General features: G+C 41.1%; 1 protein-coding gene across 1 annotated transcript in view; it reads right to left on the minus strand.

Moving 5' to 3' along the window:
- The window catches only part of LOC126298241 (tolloid-like protein 1), a 549,015-nt gene that overhangs the window by 98,000 nt on the left and 428,534 nt on the right, over window positions 1-22,481 (minus strand). The window contains exons 10-11 of the mRNA XM_049989546.1: window positions 14,241-14,436; window positions 3,468-3,590 (exon numbers count right to left, since the gene is read on the minus strand). Coding sequence (XP_049845503.1) covers window positions 3,468-3,590; window positions 14,241-14,436 — 319 coding nt within the window. The remainder of the gene's footprint in view (window positions 1-3,467; window positions 3,591-14,240; window positions 14,437-22,481) is intronic.

Genomic DNA, 22,481 nt, shown 5'->3' on the forward strand with positions numbered 1-22,481 from the left:
TAATAGATCCTCCTCATATTCCTGATGCTTTCCATCATCTTCCTCTTACTAAAGATTGACTGTTGATCTGTCATGTTAAATTCCATACTGCTCTTCTTCTACCTGATGTTCCACTTTTTCCCTCTTTCTTCTTTCTATTATTCTCTCCATTATCTTTGCTACTTTTGATCCTTTGATAGTTATCACATAATTTTCTGTCTCCTTCATTGAACACCAGAATGGTTATTCCTTTACCCCATTCTTCAAGCACACATTTCTGAGTCCATACACATCTTAGCAATTTATATAACCATTGTAGCCCAGTATGTCCAGCCGCCTTTAGCATCTCCACTCTTCATTTCACTGATCCCACCTGTCTTTCCTGTGTTCAGTCTTATGACTGCTAGTTCCACTTCTAGTACTGAAATACAAAGCTTCATTGGTCTGTTCTTTCTCAGCAACCCTATAGTCTGGATCTTGCACCTTCCAAATTTCATTCTCTTCTTCCTTGTCCAGGTCTCTCTGCCATATTTCTACTCCCCCTTCATTGCTGTTTCTCACATTTAGTAGTTTGACAAAGTGCTTTTTCTTATCTATTATTATTATTATTATTATTATTATTATTATTATCATTATTAGCTCACATGGTTGTGCTGTTAGCTCTCCACTTCTCCATTTACTAGTTTTGTGTAAATGCCTTCCTTGCCCTCTCTCTCTCCCTGCTATTCTATACAGCATACTTCTACCATCATTAATCACTTTTCCCAACTCTCATGTGAATTCCTCCAAGTGTTCCTCATTTCTTCTGTAACAACTTCCTTATTTTTGCTTTCCTAATGTTTCCTTTTATTTCCTTCATTTTTTTCTGTTCTACTCATGTCAACCTTTCTACTGCCTCCTTTACCTATTCATTCCACCATGGTGTTCCTTTATCCATGGTGTTTCTTTATCCTCCACACTTGGAGACGTTCTGCCACATGTGTTCTCTACAGAACTTGCAAAAGCCTCCGTGAATTTACCACATTCCTCTCCAAACTATCACATTCAGTGCTTGGAATTTTAAGTTTAAGTAACTCCCTGGAATTTTCTTGTACCTTCATATCTTTTAGTTTCCCCACTTATCTTCTACTCTCTTTCTGCTTTTATTCCTTCAATTTTATCCATCCTCATTTTTGCCACCACTATTCAATGGTCTCCAATTAAAACTTCTCTTGGGAATGCATTTACATCCACTAACAGTCTATGATTCAGGTTCTTGTCAGAAAGTAGTCAGTAACCATCATTGCCCTTCTCTCTCCCCAATCAAATCTTATTATCTTTTGGCTAGTTTTTTGTTTCTGAACCAGCTATTGCCCTCAATCAAAGAACATTTCTTTCATAAAACTCAGCCAATTTCTTTCCTTTCTATTTCTTTTTCCCATATCCATGTGGACCCTAGTGTCTTATTTCCCTACTGTGCATTTAAGCTGCCCATCACTATCACTTCCACAACCATAACTTCTATCTCTCACTCTTCTAGGAAATCTTTGATGTTCTCCTCTTTACTTCCAGTTTGTGGTGCAAATAATTCAGTGAATAGAATGAGATTTTCACTCTGCAGTGGAACGTGTGCTGATATGAAACTTCCTGGCAGATTAAAACGGTGTGCCGGACTGAGACTCGAACTCAGGACCTTTGCCTTTCATGGGCAAGTGTTCTACCAACTGAGCTACACAAGCATGAATCACACCATGTCCTCACAGCTTTACTTCTGCCAGTACCTTGCCTCCAATCTTTATCCAGCGCACAGTTTTAATCTGGCAGGAAGTTTCATATCAGCGCACACTCAACTGCAAAGTGAAAATCTTATTCTGGAAACACCTCCCAGGCAGTGGTAAGCCATGTGTCTGCAATATACTTTCTTTCAGGAGTGCTAGTTCTGCAAGTTTCACAGAAGAGCTTCTGAGAAGTTTGGAAGGTTGGAGGCAAGGTACTGGCAGAAGTAAAGGAGTTAGGATGGGGCATGTTAGTTTGATACTGATATTCATCACTGCACTGCACCCTTTTTATATGTTACACCAAGATATAGTAATTACTGTAACCTGATGCAAGTGCTATACAAAATCAATAAAACTAATAAAGTATGGAAATGGAAAGTCCTGGTAGAAATAAAAAAAATTGGGTAACAGCTCAATGCATAGTAGATGCACTGAGAAACAAGACTCTAAACTTCAGTAGATTTGAAGTAAATTCTCTCTCTCTCTCTCTCTCTCTCTCTCTCTCTCTCTCTCTCTCTCTCTCTCTCTCGTCCCTCTCTTTCTTCCCCTCTCTTCCTCTTCTTCCTCTCTCCCTCTCTCTTGTTCAGTTACATTATGCTGGCTGAACACACTGTGCCAGGACTGCATGTCTGCCACTTCACTGGGGAAGTGGTCTTATCGGTTGACGTGGGTAAGTGGAGAAAGGGTGGGGTGTGGGGGAGAGGAGTGTGAAGGAGGGTAGGAGAAGGGTGACTGACAGCTGAGAGGGAGGCAGCAGTGGGTGGTATACAAATGTGGTAAGGAGGGGTGAGAAGTGCACAGTACAGGAATGTGACACAGGCACTGGCACTAGTGACTTCATGCATTGCATGATGATGATGATGATGATGATGATGATGATGTGGATGTGTGCATTAGAAGGGGCTGAACTTACTCATTAGCTTGTGTTGCGATCCTATCTTGTGCACCGGTTGCCTCTTCCTCTCACATTTCTGTTCTATACAAATGCTGTCTGCCACCCAACACCAACCCTGCCTACTGCTCCCCGCGTCCTTTCTCATTTTTCCCAATGCAACTAACACAATTCATCACCCCAGCCAAGCAGCAGAACTGCAAACCTAGCACTATGTATTCAGAGCTGGCAAAACATAGTCCTACCAGCACGTGTGTGTGTGTGTGTGTGTGTGTGTGTGTGTGTGTGTGTGTGTGTTGCTTCTCTGCATGACTCAATGCTATTCAATGAGTTTATTCAAAAAATTTTCATAAACTTTAAGAAATCTTAGACTTCATAATGGAATAGAATTTTCTCAGTTTTTCACTGGCATATTGTGAAACAAATAAGATCTCAATACAAATAATAAAAAAATACATGATAGTGTTTATGTCATGGGGAATAAATTAAACATGGTGAAATGCAATGAAAAATGCTACAAGGAAAGGACAATAGCCTTGACCAATGTAAGACAAACAAATAAAGACACACACACACACACACACACACACACACACACACACACACACACACACACACACCAAAAAAAAAAAAAACAAAAATTGCTGATACTGTATTTAAGTGGACAAAATCCGAGATCCAAGAGTTGAACTCCGGATCTCCTTAGTGCAGCCACCAGTAACATTGATATACCTACAGTCCCTAACACAACTTCAATTAATAACAATATTTATACACACCACTCTGTACAATATAATGGTGTATTCATCATCATGATCAACTACAAAGTAAATACTAACCTTCACAATGTTTTCCATCTGAGTGAAGTTCATAACCAATTTTGCAGCCACATTCATAGCTACCCAGTGTATTAATACAGTTGTGTTCACAGCCATGGTCCTGTAGTGCACATTCATCTAATTCTGAACAAAAACTGTGAGTTATGAATGAATTTCATCACATTTGAAGTAAAATTAGAAACATGAGAATGATTTTATGTTGTGTTATGTCTATGTATAGAACATTTTCCACTGTAGAAATGGATAAAAATGAAGAATCTTTATTAGTCACTGATTGTATGAGACGATATATTCTTCGTCATTTATATACAATAAAAATGAACAAGATAGTGAATATACATAATATAAGAAAGTTACTAACTACAAAAAATACCAAAAAGGTGAATGGAATGATTAAATATGGTAGGCATTGATTTAGGTATAGCTGTTAAGTTAATGTAAATTAATACATAATATGAATTATTAATACAGTGAATATACTTATTATCTTACAGGCACATAAGTATTGTGCATAGGAAGAATAAGTAAGACCATGACTACAATTATTACCTTACAAATTAATATCAGAATTGTGCAGTTTGTATAATTATTTTATACAATGAATTAAATAGTCTGTCAACCAGTAACGGTGACTTACTTTGAGATTTTATAAAGAAACAGACCAATCAAATTGTGGATTGTGGATTTTCAAAGTATTCACTTTGTGTGATTTAATAGTATCTGTACCGTAATCTGCCTTTATTACGGTGTTGTAGTCCAATTTTTTCCCTAGTGAAATGCCTCATGTCACTCATTCTCACAAAGAATGGAGGGTAGATTACATATAGTAGATCTGGGGGTTCTTCACTTTTAAATTAACCTGTTGTTAATTTGGAGTTGAGAGCGTGAGTAATTGAACTATACTAAGGTGCAGTGAAAGTGGTGCTGGGAGGAGTGGACAACCTCTCCCACTCGTCACCTTCCTACAGCTTCTAAGTGCCAATGAGAAGCCTTTGGCCTAAGCTGGCTTGGTTCATGACTTAAGTGTACACTGTTGCCACAGTGTCATTTTTGCAACATTTGCTGGCCAGGTGACAGTGGAAAAAGTGATCACTACCAAACAAACACCTACCCTTAACATGGTTTATGTACTTCATTTGTGCTACCACTGGCACATATTTTTCCACGTTTGGATCAACATGCCCAGGCCAAAAGCTTTTGATTCCTGAAAACTGAGGAGTAAAGTGATGACACTAGTGGCAGAAGTGTGCATAAAAGTGGAGGTAGTACTTTCTTTACTTACCCATCCAGACACCAGGTTTGTTGCTCCCTAGTATAGTGGATATATTTTTACTGCATCTTCAAGAGAGAAGAATTCACCATATAATGTGATTACATGGTGTAGCAGAAGAATAAGAAGTATAAATATGGAGGGTGACATGCTGCAAAGAGCAGAAGGAAGGTACCAGAGCCAAAACTAAAAAATTTTATTTTGTGATACACTACTGCACAGAAAGAATAATGTGGTGGAAAAAAATCATAGAAGATTAATCATGGACAACATAATTTATGTAAGAGGAAGAACATAAACATTATGTTAGGAAAAAGTGTTTTATAAATAAAAGTTTGAAGTACAAAGAAACCTCTTGGGGTGTCGAGTGTTCTGCCAGGTATCAGTGTCGGCCATGCACAATATTTCAACAACGTGACTTGTCTTCATCAGGTGATACCTGAGGCTATCACTTTATTGGCATATGCCATGAATTGTGTTGCATGAAATCATTTGTTAGTGATGAGACTATAGTAGATGGTAGTAAGTGAAAGTATTGAAAATGAGATTTAAAGGTGATGGTGAAAAACTTAGGTAGTGTCTGCGATTTGTTGAAAGCTTAACTTTGCTGCTTAAATGTCTTCTACCGTTTCCACAGGGGTCTTTCTTCATCATTGTAAAGTTAATGATACTAATAATCATTGTAAGTCTCTGTTCTTTCCTATAACCCTTTCACAACCATATTCTTATCATAAATGGTTTACAGTGAAGAATATTCCACCCTGTAACAATTATTACTAAGTGTTCTGCAATAATTAATATGCAAAATGTAGCTGCATGCCCTTGCAACATGCAGTATCTGCTATAAAACATGTTCTGCAACATTACAGTAAAAGCCTTGCCATTTAATTTGCTGCAGTGGCCAGTTAATATGAATAACTACTAATAGTGATAGTCACTTAACTGCTAAGACATACACAGTAACCATCATTCTAGTACTTTAATTTGTAGTAATATTTAACCTTAGTTTCTTTACTCTGTAATTGTCTTGTCAGCTTTCCTCTAGTCTAAGTAATGAATCACCAATTATGTGATAAGCCTCACAATTACATATAACTTTCTTCTTATTTTTGTAACATAATGCGTGGATTGTGTAAACCACAAGGAGAGTGGGGTATACAGTGCACTGAATAGTGTACTTTTCTGTGGTTTTGTAACAAAAGTGTTATGTTACTATACAGCTGCCATTTCATCTTCTTTGTATTTAATTATTTTCAGTCTGTTTATCACTTGCTCCTGAAAGTCACATTTTTCTTGTTATTTTCAGTGAAGACAGATGAAAATGCAATAGTTATCCAAAAAGCCTGGGGGTGTATCTGACAGTGAAATCTAGACAGATTTTTAAAAATTGGATGTTTCTGACTTGTCATGACAGTCAGAGATGCAGTTTCAAGTCCATGAACAATAATCTAACAGTGTTGGAAACAGCTGTCATACCAAGTTTATAAGCTAAACGTACTGAGGATAGGTTGCAGAGTGAAGAACCATGTAATAATTTTCTGTAACTGTATTTAGATAAAACAATATTCTTAATAAAAGTGAAATTAGTGGTCTTATGCATTCCAAACTGTGATTCATCATTCGATATTCCTACATCAGTATAGTGATATTTTAAATACCACATACAACACACAAAGTTTAACTGCTAACTGCAATACAGCTTATTCACTAAACTGATATATGGAGGCCTGGTGTTTGTCAGCTCCAAACAACGTTACACATGATGCCAATAGTAGAAAAATGAAGGAGACTGCAATAACCACACCTGAAACACTGTTATTTTCAAGAAAACTGCAGGCAGTACTACCAACCATATTAAAGTGGTAAGTCATATTATGGGTAGAACATAACCTACTCCCCCAAAATTGTAGTGGAACAGTAAGTGCATACATATTTCTCAAATCAGTCCCTACTAATATACATTTGTAAACAGGGCACTTCAAAGTGACATGTGCAAGGGTATTATTTTCTGATGGTACTCATTTGTACCAATATCACAGTCATCAATAAAACATCATAATGTGATAAGATCTTAGGTCATTAGCATGGGATACCTTTCAGATCAAAGATTCTAGGATGGAGTCCTAACAATACATAAGAAAGGAGATATAGCATCTCCAGATAACTATTGAATAATATCACTTATACACATAATATCAAAAATAATAGAATACTGTATGCATAAACAGATGAGTCAGTATTTTGAACATAATGATATACTTACCTCCTCACAGTATGGTTTCAGATACAGTCTTTCTACAGTCAAAGCAGTTGAGTGAATTGTAGCGAAAATATACAATTGTTTTGAAAATAAAGATATTATCTGTGCAACACTGTTGGACTTCAGGAAAGTTTTTGGTATTGTCTCCCACAATATTTTTATAAAGAAGCTCTACCACTATGGAGTGAGAGAGAATGCTGTATGCCTAACGCAGTCTTACTTGGACAACAGATAACAGTTAGTTAATGTAAATAATTAAATGTCAGAATGTCTCCCAGCTGTGAAGGATTTTTATCAATGATCTGTTCTTGGAAATTTCCTTTTCATTATTTATATAAATGATTTACCTGAAGTTGTAACATGCACACACACACACACACACACACACACACACACACACACACACACACACACACACACACACACACACAAAACCTTCCACATAGAATTAATTAATTTCAGGCATAGCCATAACAGTTTCCAAATCGCAATTTTTGCTTAAATAATTTGTCTTGATTAAGTTGTATATGGTTGCAGATCATAAACTGTGAAAGAAATCAGTCATTATAAAAGCATATCATGTCCGGAAAACCACACCATGTGGTAAAAGGGTATGAATTCGTAATTTTATGTTTCTTCGAAAACCTGTAATTATGATTTATATGTGGGAATTAAGTTTTCTGTATCCCAATTACAGATCCTGTCCCCATAGTGGTGGCCCCACAGTTTGTTCATGTTTAGAGTCTCCCGCACCAGTGGTTATGCAACAGGTTATATGCACTATGCAACGACCACACCAAACAATGCCTTGTTCAAAGGTGTGGAAGCACAACTCCGCTCACGAGTTTCATCGTTTCTTCGCCAACAGTGTATTCATCATTTACGCACAGTGATTCGCATTCTCAACCAACGCCATGTGCTAATCTCATTAGTTTTCAACAGTCAACATCTACACTGTTAGAGCAAACAATGGACTCAGGCTTCGTGTCACCAGATTATGCCCATCTGACAGTTAAATGTGAACTGAACAACACTTTGAATTGTGTATCTTCAAATCGAGTGTTTCAAGAACAAAGTGATCTCAATTCCAACACGTGTTTACCCACCCACCGTCATGCAACATCAGTTACTGTCAGGCTGTGTGCAATGCCGCCATTACTACAAACCACACCGTATCTGTTCCATGCACCTGGTGTTCCAGTTGTGTTCCAGTTGTGTCTAATGTACGTGCACAATTCAGTGTTTTACGTAACATGGACCCCTTACCTTGCCTCAGTGGCCCGCCACATGCACTACAGGCATGTTATGCATCAGATAGTTTCCATATGGGTGACGTTCTCAGTCTCAATTCCCCCTGCCCCATCACTTGCGGAAGTCACTGTTCCCAGTCGCTCAATTTCCTACCACTCCCACAGCACCGCCTGTGTCTGCTGCGCCAGTCTCTCACCCTGTTCCGGAAATGGGTCGTTTCCATCCAGCACTCATCACTCACAGTCCAGTTTCCGGGCCCCCCTTGTGTGCCGTCCATCCACTGGTTTTCATGGTACCATCCGTGCCTGTCACACCTTGTTTTCATGATACACAATCAACTATACCAGCTGCTGCTACTATGGATTCGCTTGCCTGATTTAAATCCAGGCCTACCGTGCCGGCCTCTGAGTTAACCTGAATTCAGCCGCTATCCCATGAGACACCGAAGCTACCTTTGTCACCACCTCCTGGCAGCCTGATGAAGCTACCGCCCTTATACAAGGACAACCTGGCATCGTGGTTTGCGCATGTCGAGCATCTGTTTGAATTACATCATGTGTCGGACAACAACTCAAAGTTTCTCTGCCTTATCACACCTCCACAATCACAATCACTCAGATTTGATTTGTGACCTGCTCCTTTCGCCTGGGCTATAATGGAACGACTTGCCTGCTCGCCACAAGAGTTAATAATCAAGATTCTCTACGAGGAGCACCTGGGGGAACGAACCCCCTTGCAACTCTGGCACCCCTTTCGATTGCTCGAGTGTACCATGCTTGACACCACTCTATGGGCTGTGTGGTCTGCCAAACTACCTAACGATCTACAGATCCATCTGTTACCACACTCGTTCGAGTTCATCGGGTCCTGCTTGTGCATCGCTGACTAGTTGTATTCGCTGCTGTGGCAACATCAGCCAGTTCATTCGACACCGTTCATCAGCACAGCTGCCCCCGCATACCGACCTTCAGCCGGCAGAGGTAGTGCTCGCTCCACCGTCACCTCATATACTTCTCCTGGCAGCGTCGGCTCACTCTCTCTGCTGTCTGAGGACTCCAGGATTGCCCCTGCACCTTACGTACTGGTCTCTTTACTGGAACAAATCAATTAGGACAAGCTGTCCCCACTTTTGCAGTGTCCATCTCCTCCTCACCTTGCTCACCATTTCTGCTGGTACCACAAAGTGTTCGGCGATGATGCCAAGAAGTGCAGGGTGCCATGCCAACACCCAAACACCAACTGCAAGTACTAAGAGGCATGAAGTCCTGTGGGGAACCTAGCAGGCATCCTCTTACATTACACTCAGTTCACTCATCCGGCCGACCGAGTGGTCGTCTCTATTTGACTGCCATTGCGTCAGGTATACCTTTTCTGGTTGAAACTGGTGCTGACATGTCGATCGTATCTACTTCAATGTCTCCACCCACTTCTTCAGAGATGAAATCACTTCTATGAGCTGTCAGCTTGCCGACGTTACCTACCTGACGCTTAGTAAAGGTTATGGTGAGCCCATCTCCTTCTCTAAGTATTCCGTGGACGCTCTACATTGCCGACATCGATGAACCAATCCTTGCTGTGGATTTTTTGTCTCATTACAAACTATCTCCAATTGTCGTACAGGGTTCAGTGCTCCACCATCCTATGAACACTCACATACCGTGCACATACACCTCTGTTTCCACCACAACATACATTATCATACGCGAGTGCTCTGCTCTCATGGGCAACATTGTGACCTGCGTTATTGACCTACTGTCAGAATACAACTTGGCGACGCAATTCGGCCAGCAACAATGAGAAGCTGAAACAACACATCAGATCCACTTACAGTGAGCTCGTCACAGCTCGTACCTCGCTTCTGCAACTGCAGTCCACGGCGCTGCCAGCTAAACAAGATTGCTCACCTGAGCCTAGCTCAAACTCTCAGCAGGTTAGTCCACAAACTTTACTTGCATGTAATGTTCCAACCCCCCACCCCCACCCCCACCCCCTTCGTCGCGCTTGCCTCAACCAGAGCCATGTATTTCAAACAGTGCTGTTAATGACAGTCACATGCACTTTGCGACCACGCCCACCTCTCGGACAGCTACTGCGCGTATTGAAAAACATGCCCCGTCTGTCACTCACTGGCCACATGACCCAGCGGCCACTGTGCTCCCACATGCGTCGCCAGCGCTGCTCTTGCCCATGCCGGTTGTCCACTGCAAGGTTATCGGACAGTTGCCACCCGTTCCCCTTCGCTCGTGCGCACCCATCCCCTCGACACAAGCGCACGCCTAGCTCCCGTAAGAGACATGTGGCTTTCGTGCTACCTTTCCCCACTCGCGCTAACGGCTACACCTCGTCGCGCCCTACTCATCTGAACAGTCGGCACCAGGATGTTAACCAATCTCATGTTCAGTTCTCAGTTTCTTCTGCCACTGATGGAAGGACACACATGATAGCTCCCACTGCCAACCCTCCTATAAGATATAAGGTCCGATGCCTCAACCCTATCAAGTTGCACGCGCCCCGGCAGCAGATTAATGAACTTTTGGCGGCAGGTGTACTGCAACCTTCAGACAGCAACTGGCCTTCACGAATCCACCACAGCCCCAAACACGATGGATCTTTTCGAATGTGCAGTGATTACAGACGCTTAAATGCTCATACTGTCATGGGCAATTACCCAGTGATGAACATCAATGACTTCACTCATATGTTATTAGGCGCCACAATCCTCAGTGTTACGATTGTAAACGCTCTTACCACCAGATTTCTGTGGCACTGGAAGACATTCCTACGACGGCTATTATCACGCCGCTTAGTTTATTCTGATACCACTTCATACCTTTCGGCCTAAAGAACGCGGCGCAAACGTGGCCACATTTCATTGCCTCTATCTTGCAACAGTTCGAGTATTGCTTTGCTTATCTGGACGACATAGTCGTTTTCAGCAGTTCAGTGGAGGAACATGAAAATCATCTGCCTATGGTCCTCCAGACCTCGAACTCCAATGGTGTCGAGGTCAACAAAGACAAGTTTCAGTTGCGCTAACGTGTCAGTCTCCTTCCTAGGTTACACTGTCTCCACTGACAGAATACAGCGTCCCAAATCTTGTGTGCAGGCTATCACGTCTCTGCCGCTCCTAGCTACTTACAAAGAGCTATGCTGTTTCCTCGGTACCATCAATTACTATCGTTGCCATCTGCCTTCTGCCGCCACTGTTCAGGCACCCCTGATGGACTCGCTATCAGGCAAACAAACTTCCGGTATCAAACCCATCTCTTGGACTGCTCTGATACTACAGGCTTTCAAGGCTCTGAAGACGTCCTTAGCTCACACTGTGAATCTCGCCCACCCTGACCCTCGGCGGAGTTATTCATCAATATGGACGCCAGCGACATTGCGGTGGGGGCAGTGTTGCAACAAGGCAAGGGCGACACGGTTTTTGCCCTTCATTTCTTCTCCAAGACATTATCTACGGCTCAGAGAAAATATTCTGCATTCGATAGAGAGCTCCGTGCTGTTTACGAGGCAATGAAACATTTTTGCTATGACGTTGAGGAACGTTCATTTTTTGTCCTCACCAAACACAAACCACTGTAAGAAGCATTCTGCAACCCATCTGAGATGCGTCGACGTTACCGCCACTTTGACTTGGTTTCTCAATTCACAACGGATGTCTGTTACATCAAGGGTGCAGATAACATCGCTGGAGATTTCTTCTTGGGGATCAGTGCTGTTTCTGCATCATTGATCTTTCTGATATGGCCTCCCTCCAAGGTTCTGACGAAGGTTCTCAGGCTCTCCTATAAGACCCACAAACATCACATGTTTTCAGAAAGGCTAAGTTTCCTGGCGTTTCTGATGAGGTGTGGTGTGATTCTTTGACCGGCACCCTACACCCTTTGCTCCCACCCGGGCTGCACCAACAGGTTTTCGACACCCTACATAACCTAGCCCACCCAGGCATTCGAGCCATCACACGTCGTGTCAAAACGTTTTGTTTGGAAGAACGGGACTGTCAAACTTGGGCATGCAGCTGTGTTGCTTGCCAGTGCAGCAAGATCAGCCGCCGCACCTCCACACCTCTGGGCAAGTTCGACATTCCCGCAGGCCGATTCTGTCATGTACATATTGATCTGATCGGGCGTCTTCCTCCTTCGGAGGGCCATAGATGTATCTTATCAACTATCGACTGTTTGTCTCACTGGGCCAAGGCTGTCCCTCTGCCTAAAATTACTGCCGAGATGGTAGCCAAGGCTTTCATTGGCTCATTGATTGTTCGTTTTGGGTGCCTGACCAATATGACCACCGATCAGGGTCAATACTTCGAATCCTCCCTTTTCACCAACACCTGCAATATCTGTAGTATTAAAAAAACACACACTACTGCCTATCACCCACAAAGCAATGGGTTGGTGGAGAGATGGCACTGCAACCTCAAGATGGCCCTTCAATGGCATGACAGTCTCTGGTCGCAAGCTCTCCCATGGGTGCTACTTGGTCCATGCTTGACCTATAAACCTGACCTACAGGGGACTATATCCGAATTTATTTTCGACGAGAATCCGGTCCTACCGGGAGAACTTATTCTTCCCCAGGTTAGCAAGGATCTTCCCCCCTTGCCAGATTTCATTAGCCAGACGTGTACACATTTTCAACAAACGCATTTGCACCCGCCCATCAGTCACTCACTGCCTGAGACTTATGTTTCCACCACACTCTCCGGCTGTTCCCATGACATGCTGCATGATGATGCAGTTAGGCAGCCTCTTTAACCTCCTTATCTTGACCCCTACAAGGTCCTGCAGCAAGGGGAAACGACTTTTGATATCATGATTAAAGACCGAACACAGACAGTTTCTCTGCATTGCCTGAATCTGGCTTTTGTTGACCCTGATGGTCTCACACTGCTGCAGTCAGACTCTGCAGACGATCCATCCTTGATCAAGAATGAAGATGTGCTCCCATCAACCTCACTGCACACCTCTTCTGCTGAAGACTGTTCGCCTCTATTTGCTGGTTTCCCTACCTCGCCCCCTGTTTCACGCTGTGCAGGTTTCACGCATTCACCTCCAACATCGGAGACACACATACCTACCATCAGTTCGTCCATCATCGTGCCGCTGTACCGAGTGAACGATGTTTCTACAGTAGCATTTGATGACCGAGTGCTCATTCTTTTGACAGATTCCAAGGTCCCAACATCGGACAGCCCCTTACACATCAACATTGCACACAACCTAAAACTCCCACGCGAATGTGACCTAGCATCAGTACATGCTTTCATTTCTATGGATGGCTTGATCCACTTAAGGGCCACACACACCTCCACCACACCATCAACTGCCCTGCCCGCTTACTCTTGGGCCAGCCGCTCTCTCATCCGGCCATGGTGGCTGACTGACTATGAAATGGACCTGCATCTTGCCGCTCTGCCTGCACAACCCGCTTCATTTGAGATGAAAGTACCTGTGGGGTACCTGCGTACGCATACAATTTCCACTGATATTGACACCTGCATGCCCTCACCCTTCAACATCTGTAGTACTCTCTACGGTGGGGGAGAAAGGGGGGGGGGGGGTGCTGTGTGGCATCGATAGTTCATATCAACCACGAAACTTAATATCTGAGAACTCTAAGTCAGTTCTTTGTTATACTTCATTCTGTACAGACAAAGTGTCAAGTGTAAGTATATGCGAGCTACGACATATATGGGAATTAAGTTTTCTACATCTCGATTACCATCCCGTTCCCATAGCCTATTGGTCAGTGCTACAGAATATGGTTCATTTGAAAGTTTCCATTTGTTGTGTTGCATGTGCTCCATTCACTGCTCATTGCTTTGTTCTCAAACTTAGAGGCAGTCTGTTATATTTACAGTTATACACACAGTGTACTAGATTCTCTAATATTTACCGTTACAAATAATTACAGAAATATTGCTCTTCAGTATTAGTTGTTGCTGACCAGTTATAGCTAGTATTAGCTAAATGATAATACTTACCTTTCATAAATAATGCAGAAAACCCTGCTTTTTGAACAGAACCATCAGAGACAAATTTCACAAGCATCTTATTTCCTGTTGATCTGATGTCTGGTGGCAGCTTGTAACCACAGAAAATTCCCAGCAGTGGACTGTCCAGTGAATGGCCATCATGGATTTCAACATAGTCATACACACAGCTATCATGATTTTCTACCTGTGCAAATTCAAATATAAGCTTTGGAGATAAAATATCCCAGAAATCATGTGTAACTATTACATTTGTCTGTCATTTAAGTGCAGATATTTTTTACTAGGCATATAGCCACTGTAAAACCAAAAACTACATGAACTATGTGGCTAAAGGTCTCAGGAGGCATTGTCTCATTTGGAGATATGCCATTTGCGATGCCCAAATATTGTGGTTAGGTGCAGCAGACTTGGAAATATAGTATAGTAACTGAGTATTCATTTGTAGACACTTGCAGTGACTATGGCAGCAGGTCAGAGTTTAAATGAACTTCAGTGTGGAATGATAATTGGGGCATGGATCATAGCATATCAAAATTACACAATAATTTAGATTTCTGAAGTCAACGTTTGTCTAGGGTGGATCTTCAATACCACAGTGAGATTGTTTCCAAATACATGAAATGCTGCATATGGAGACCACAAGTGTCTGACAAATAGGCATGATGTTGCCTCCCCAAAGCCATACAGATGATTGAAGCTCTACTGTCAGCCATATCACCCCTGATTTGAAAGTCAGGCATTAAGAACGCATTTGCAACAGGACTGTATGGAGGCAAATGCACTGCATAGGCTTCAGTAGGCAGCAACCATCTCATGTACATTTGCCACCTCATGAGATCTGGCCACTCAGTGAGATTCACAAGTGTGTTTTGAAGTAAGAAAACTGGTTTATCGTGAGTTTTATGAAATAACAGCTTATGTTAAAATTAATTTTTAAGTGAAACCTAAATGTAAGACTACAAAGCAGTTCTTAAGATATATGTGTAGATACTCTGCTGCAGAATGAAAATCTGATCATATAAATCGTGACATAAACATTCAGACAAAGAAAGCAGTATGCAGTAGTAATTATGTTCATCTCTGGGTCACTTTTATAAAAATATTGGACTTGTGGTAGTACAATTCAGCCATTGTGAATTAACATAAAAGGGAATTACAAACATTGGCTGCAAGTGGGACTTGACTGAATTTAATGGGGGAAGTTGGAAACTTGTGCTGGACCAGCATTCAAACCCAGGTTTTCTGGTCACTAGACAGGTGCTCTGACTAGTAAGCCATCTGGACACAGTGGTGATTGCAGTAGCACTGACTACTATAGCACACTTCCTGTCAGACCCAAATTCTCAACTTATCTGCACGCTACGTATGTAGTAGCCCTTACCCATTATCCTCATTACACATGGCATTTTGTCAGTTCCTATAGGTGAAATGACTGGTACAGAGTGCCCTCAGCCTTGTAAGGCCAACTGAGAAGCTACTCAGTTGTTTAGTAGTGGTCCCAAAGTCAAGAAACCTGACAACGACCGGGAGGGTGGTGTGCTGACAACATGCCCCTCATACCATCTCCAATCATGCCATTGGTAGAGAATTAGATAATAGTTACTGAGGCCTGACTGGTCTATCTATGTCCAGAATGTGGAACTTTACTTTTTTTGTATACATTAACTATGTTTTTCTTAAGACATAAGGGACTTACAGACATTGGCTGCAATTGGGCATTGATTGAAACCAATGAGGAAAGTTGAAAATTTGTGCCAGACTGGGTTCAAACCTGGGTCTCCTGCTTACTAGGCAGATGCTTTGACCACTGAGCCATCTGGAGACAGTGGTAACTGCTGCTGTGTAGGCTACCCTAGCACACCTCCATCAGACCTAAATTCTCAAATTATCCTCTCTCACTACTAGTGTAGTGCCCCTTTGCTCATTGTCCTCATTACTCTCAGCATTTTGCCAATTTCTGCAAGAGTTCAAGTCTGGTGTACATCTGAACTGAAGACTTTATTAGCCATTTCACCTTAAGTATATGTGTGGGGTGTTTCAAAGAGGACTTTACAAGTTTAAAACTTCATATAAATTTATTTAAAGAAGACATAGTGCTGGGTTTAGTGTTATTTTGTAGGGAACACATCACGTTTATTTCCTTAAACAAAAGACGTTGTATGTGGCTTCCGCTGGTTATCCTGAACACAACCCATAGGAAGTCAATTTCTTCCAAGAGTCATTGTAGCATTGCAGGTGTAACATGCTCAGTGGTAACATAAATTCTTGTGCTACGTTTGGGTAGAGAAGCCAGCACAGGAGGTACAAACATTATATCCTTGATGAATGACATAAAAAAAAAAAAATCAAGTGGTGTCAAGTCTGGGGAATGTGGGGGCCATGCAATTGATGCATCACAGCCAATCCATTGACCTTCATGCACCATCTTGCATGAAGTAAACATTTCATTCTTGGTCAAGATCATCAATCAGTGGTCTCAAAAAATGTTGTAACATGCCCAGGTACATTACACCGTTGATGGTTCTCTCACGGAAAGAAAGGGGCCATACACATTGTTCTTGCTCAATGCACAAAAAACATTCAGTTCATAGCTATCATGAACATGCTGCAATGTTTGATGTGGATTTTCAAATCCTACAGTTATGGGTGCTAAGCTTGCCACTTAAGTGAAAAATCGACTCATCAGAAAAGATGATTGTGTCCTAGAAATGTTCATCCTCATGAAATCGATTTAACATAACTGCACAGAAGTTCTTGCACTCAATTTCATCAGTATCTTTTATTGCTCCTATGATCATCAATCTGTATGATTTCAAATGCAAATGGTTTCTCAACACACACTAAACAGTCGTATATGGGATCTGCAGTTGACAAGATGCACACCAGGTTGATTTAATAGGGCTGTTGACGACACGTTGTCTCACTCACTCAACAATGTTGTTAGATGTGCTTGGATGACCTGATGATTTCCCATGTCTTACCAAGCACCCTGTTCCTGCAAAACATTTATGCCACTCTTAAACTGTAGGTCTGCAAGGAAGATCTTTAGCATATGGTACTTGGTATGGAAATTACCCCGACTTTGATTCTTCAAACGAAAATACACAGCTAGCACACTTGGGTCCAGTGAAGGCAGCCACCTTTAACACAACTGCCACTAGCACCCTTTATGGTGTGATTCAGCACTAGTGAACTAAGCAAGACAAAACTTGATGTATTTTACTACAAATTGACATTACAGTCACCTCTGTAGATACTATGACTTAATTTATATGAATTTTCAAAGTTGTAAAGTCCTTTTTGAAACACCCTGTATGTGGCGAGTAATAAGGTTAATGGGCAAGGGGCACTACATTAGTAGTGTGTGGATAAGATGAGAGTTTGGGTCTGACGGAAAGTGTGGTGCGATCTTCCATACAACTGCAATGGCCACTGTGTCTGGATGGCTTAGAGTTCAGAGCATCTGCCTAGTAATCAGCAGACTCAGATTTGAATCCTGGCCCAGCACAAATTTTCAACTTTCACAATTGAATTCAATCAATGCCCACTTGCAGCCAGTTTCTATAATTCCCTTGTGTCTTAAGAAAAAAATTTTATTTATACAAAAAAAAAGTAAAGTTCCATGCTCTGGCCCAAGATAGGCCAGTCAGGCCTCAGCGACTACTATGGAATCGTCTGCCAATGGCATCATTGGATGTGGTATGGAGGGGCATGTTGTCAGCACACCACTCTCCAGGTTGTTGTCATGTTTATTGACCTTGGAACCACTACTAAACAACTGAGTAGCTTCTCAGTTGGACATACAAGGCTGAGGGCACCCATTGTCTCACCAAGGGAAAATCTCTGATAGTACCAGGAATCGAACCCAGGCATGGCAGTCAGCCTCACTGACTAATATTCACACATACAGAATTTGCATATTTACAGGTGTAACTTGAAAAAGATGGTGCCGGTATGGTAACTAGGTAACGTATGAGAAATATAACCAGACTCCTTGGCGGAAGGTGATATCTATTCCACTCTTAACCATACAAAAAAAAAGGTAAGCATGAATACACTATTTATGTGAGAAAAGATTCAACTACAGAAAAGTTTAAATAAAAACATAGTGTCATTACCACACAGTCAAACAATATGATGTATGTTTTTAATCATAATGTCATTATCTGAGAGCATACACGTATCAGAAAAAGTTTTGCATCATCTCAGTTCCCAGAACTCCTGAAGATAGACGTTGACCAATGAGTGTCGCATATGACTTCAACCAGACAATCATTGGAGACATGTTTGGAGGCAACCTGGTGAGGCTGAAAAACCTTAGACACACTGTCCAGTAAGAGCAGCAAGGTGGTGCTATTTTGTGATGGCATTATGTAGGGCCGACATATGCTGCTGGTGGTCATGGATGGCACCGTAATGGCTGTACGATACCTGAATCTCATCCTCTGACTGATAGTGGAACCATATCAGCAGCATATTGGCAAGGCATTCGTCTTCATGTATGACAATTCACATCCACATCGTGCACATTTTGTGAGTGGCTTCCTTCAGGATAATGACATTGCTTGACTAGAGTGGCCAGGATGTTCTGCAGACATGAATCCTATTGAACATGCGTGGGATAGATTGAAAAGGGCTGCTTATGAACGATGTGACTTACCAAATACTCTGAGGGATCTACACCGAATCACCATTGAGGAGTGGGGCAATCTGGACCAACAGTGCCTTGATGTACTTGTGGATAGTATGCCTTGATGAATACAGGCATTACAGATTTCAGTACTCTCAGAACTGAGGTAATGCAATTTTTTTTCATGTGTGTACGTAATCTAGGGTTGAAATCTATAGGAAATAACATATGGACATTTATTTAGTGGTAAAGTTAAAAATGCAATCTCATAGGTGCATATACAGATTCAATGAAAATAATTGAATCTGCAGTGACAAGTCATCACTTCATGAAAGTGTATAAAATATGTACTGCAGATACACTACAATGGGATCCTGAATTATATTTATGATGATTTCATTACGAATAAAATACTGTAATTTGTAGAAGATTCCAGACATGACACATCAGTAGGAGTCATGCTTTGAAATATGTTGCCAAAGAAATCAATAAAGATGGATTTTTACAAGCTAAGTCTGATGAAGAATTTGAAGAGGATACTGAAGGAAAGTTGAACCCATCCAAATAGCCAAGCATGTTAAAGTATTGCTTCTGGAATGCAGGGAGGCATTTTAGGCCCAGATCAAATCTGTTTCATGGATTAATAATGGGGGCTGTTATACTGGTGAGCCTGGGTATGGTTTTTTGGGCATTTATCCACATCTGTCTATATAAATACTGAGGTAGTTGCCAGATACCACCTCAGTTACACAATGTGTGAACACCTTGTAACACATGTCACATCTGGCCATGCAATTACACTAGATGCAGACATAAGGAGTGTGATGATTCCTCCACTGTGGAAGCTTGCAGTAGCTTTAAAATGCTTTTGGGAGTGGCAATCCTATCGTGTAATAGCCCATGTATCATTATGGTTGTTCTCTGTGAAATAAGAGAAGTATCATAGCAGTCCCAGTCTGACACTGACTCGATAAAGGGCACCAGACAGGAAGAAACGGGATGAGAGAAAGAAGAAAATTTCTGAGAGGATTTGGAGATATCAAGGATATCAATGAAATTTTGTTTCCTTTATGTTGTCATATGATTCATTATAATGGAAGCCAAGTGTCAACCCAATCTGCAGACTTGTACTGTTTATGTGATAGTCACTTTGTGTGTGTTTCCTACCAATGGATAAACTCAGTAAAATGCTGTTATAAAACTCATTGTTTGGGACAGTTTATATCCAAAGTATTTCATCCATAGTAAGTGACAATTTGTAAGAATTCTGACACATAATTTTTAACTGTTAAAGAAATGACTACTGGCAGCTGAATTCAAATGGGGTAGTGCTGCTGAGGATGATCCACATGAAGGACAACCCAAAATTAAAAATGATTAATAAACAGAATTAACTATTAGAAAGGTTTGTATAAGATGGATCCCATACTTAGGCTGAGCAAAAGCCAAAGTAAACACATATTTACTGGCAATTTTTGGAACAACTTCTAGAAGAATATTATTGATTGTAGACGACTATTTGTTATTGAAACTGAGATGTAGGAACACTGCTTTGTGCTAAAAATGAAAAATGAAGCAAAATCATGGAAGCTGTTGATTCCCCTGCATTAGAAAGTGTGGAATTTATTTTCATATCAGAATAGTAATTACTAATTTTTTCTGGTGTATCGTCCTTATCAGTTAAGAGGCTACCTTACAAAGATTACCAGTAACTAAGAAGTACTGTTGTGTGTTCTGGACCTCCTGGATGAAAAATATGTAATTGGCACTCCTGACTTCCACCTAATCCTATCATTATAGAGATTTGTTGCTGTAAAATATTCTGAATCCTGTGAAGAGGTGTGATAACTGTTAGTGAATATTAGACAGACCATCTGTCATCACACTTCTTCTGATTTAAGTGTGCTGGAACTGTATCAAAAAGTAAGTACACTTCTCACCACAAAATACACATTCTACAGCAACATCTGCAGCTACAAACATATTCTGCAAGCCACTATATCATCTATGGTGGAGGGTACCTTGTACCACTACTAGTCACTTTCTTTCCTATTCCCCTTGCAAACAAAGAAAGGGAAAAACACTTGTCCATAGACCTTTGTATGAACCCCAATTTATCTTATCTAATTTTTGTGGTCCTTATACAAAATGTACATTGGCAGCAGCAAAACCATTCTGTAGGCTGCTTGAAATGCTGTCTCTCCGAATTTTCTCAGTAGTGTTCCATGAAAGGATTGTTATCTTCCCTCCAGGGATTCCCACCTGAGCTGTGAAAGCATGCCCATGACACTTGCATTTGATCAAACTACTAGTTACAAATTTAGCAGCTAACCTCTGAGTTGCTTTGATGTCTTTCTTTAATCTGACATGGTGGAGATCCCAAACAATCAAGCAATACTGAAGATTGGGTCATACTAGTGCTCTATATGCAGTCCCTTTACAGATCAACTATACCTTCTTAAAAGTCTTAAGTAATTAAAGTCAACCATTCATCTACTCTATTACATTCCTTACATGCTCATTCCATCTGATGTTGCTTTGCAGTGTAATGCTTAAACATTTAATTGACATGACTTGTCAAGCAGTACATTATTAATTTTGTTTTTGAACATTATGGAATTGTTTTTCCTACTCACTTTTCGACATTTAGAGCGACCTGCCATTCATCACACCAAACAGAACTTTTGTCTAAGTCATCTTGTATCCTCCTTCAGTCACACAATGTTGACATATTCCCATACATCACAGCTCCGTCAGCAAAAAAACCACAGATTGTGGCTCACCCTGTCTGTCAGATTATTTATGTACCTAGAGAATAAGTGTGTTCCTATCACACTTCCCTGGAACAATCTTTGTCTGTGATGAACACTCACTGATGAGTACAATGTACTGGGCTTATACTATTTAAGAAGTCTTTCAGCCACTCACATATCTAGGAGGCTATTCTGTATGCTCAGACCTTTGTTAACACTCTGCAGTGGGACACCTTGTCAAATGCTTTGCAGAAATCCAGAAATATTGAATCTGCCTGTTGTCCATCATCCATGGTTTACAAAATGTCATGCGACAAAAAGGAAAGTTGAGTTTTGCAGAAGTGATGCTTTCTAACTCCATGATTATTTGTGGGCAGAAGCTCTTCTGTCTCAAGGAAATTTATTGTATTTGAACTGAATATTCAAGAATTCTGCAGCACACCAATGTTAAGGATACTGGTTTGTAGGTCAGTTTTTTTACCATTCTTATACATATGAGTCACCTGTCTTTTTCCAGTTACTTGGGACTTTGCACTGGGCAGAAGATTAACAGTAAATGTAAATACAAACTAAGCATGGAGCCAATGCATGCTTTGTAAAACAGAATTGGGATCCAAATAGACTTCATGAGTTACTTGGTTACACCTCTTTCAGTTGCTTCTCCATGCCAGGGATGCCTATTACTATGTCCTCCATATAGGAGTCTGTACAGTGATCAAATGACAGTACATTTGTATGATCCTCCAGTGTGAATGATTCCTTAAATGCAAGATTTAAAACTTCAGCTTTCCTTTTGCTGTCTTCTGTTGCCACATCAGATAGTCAATGAGTGATTGGCTAAAATCC

Source organism: Schistocerca gregaria, chromosome X (assembly GCF_023897955.1).
Source record: "Schistocerca gregaria isolate iqSchGreg1 chromosome X, iqSchGreg1.2, whole genome shotgun sequence".
NCBI lineage: Eukaryota > Metazoa > Arthropoda > Insecta > Orthoptera > Acrididae > Schistocerca > Schistocerca gregaria.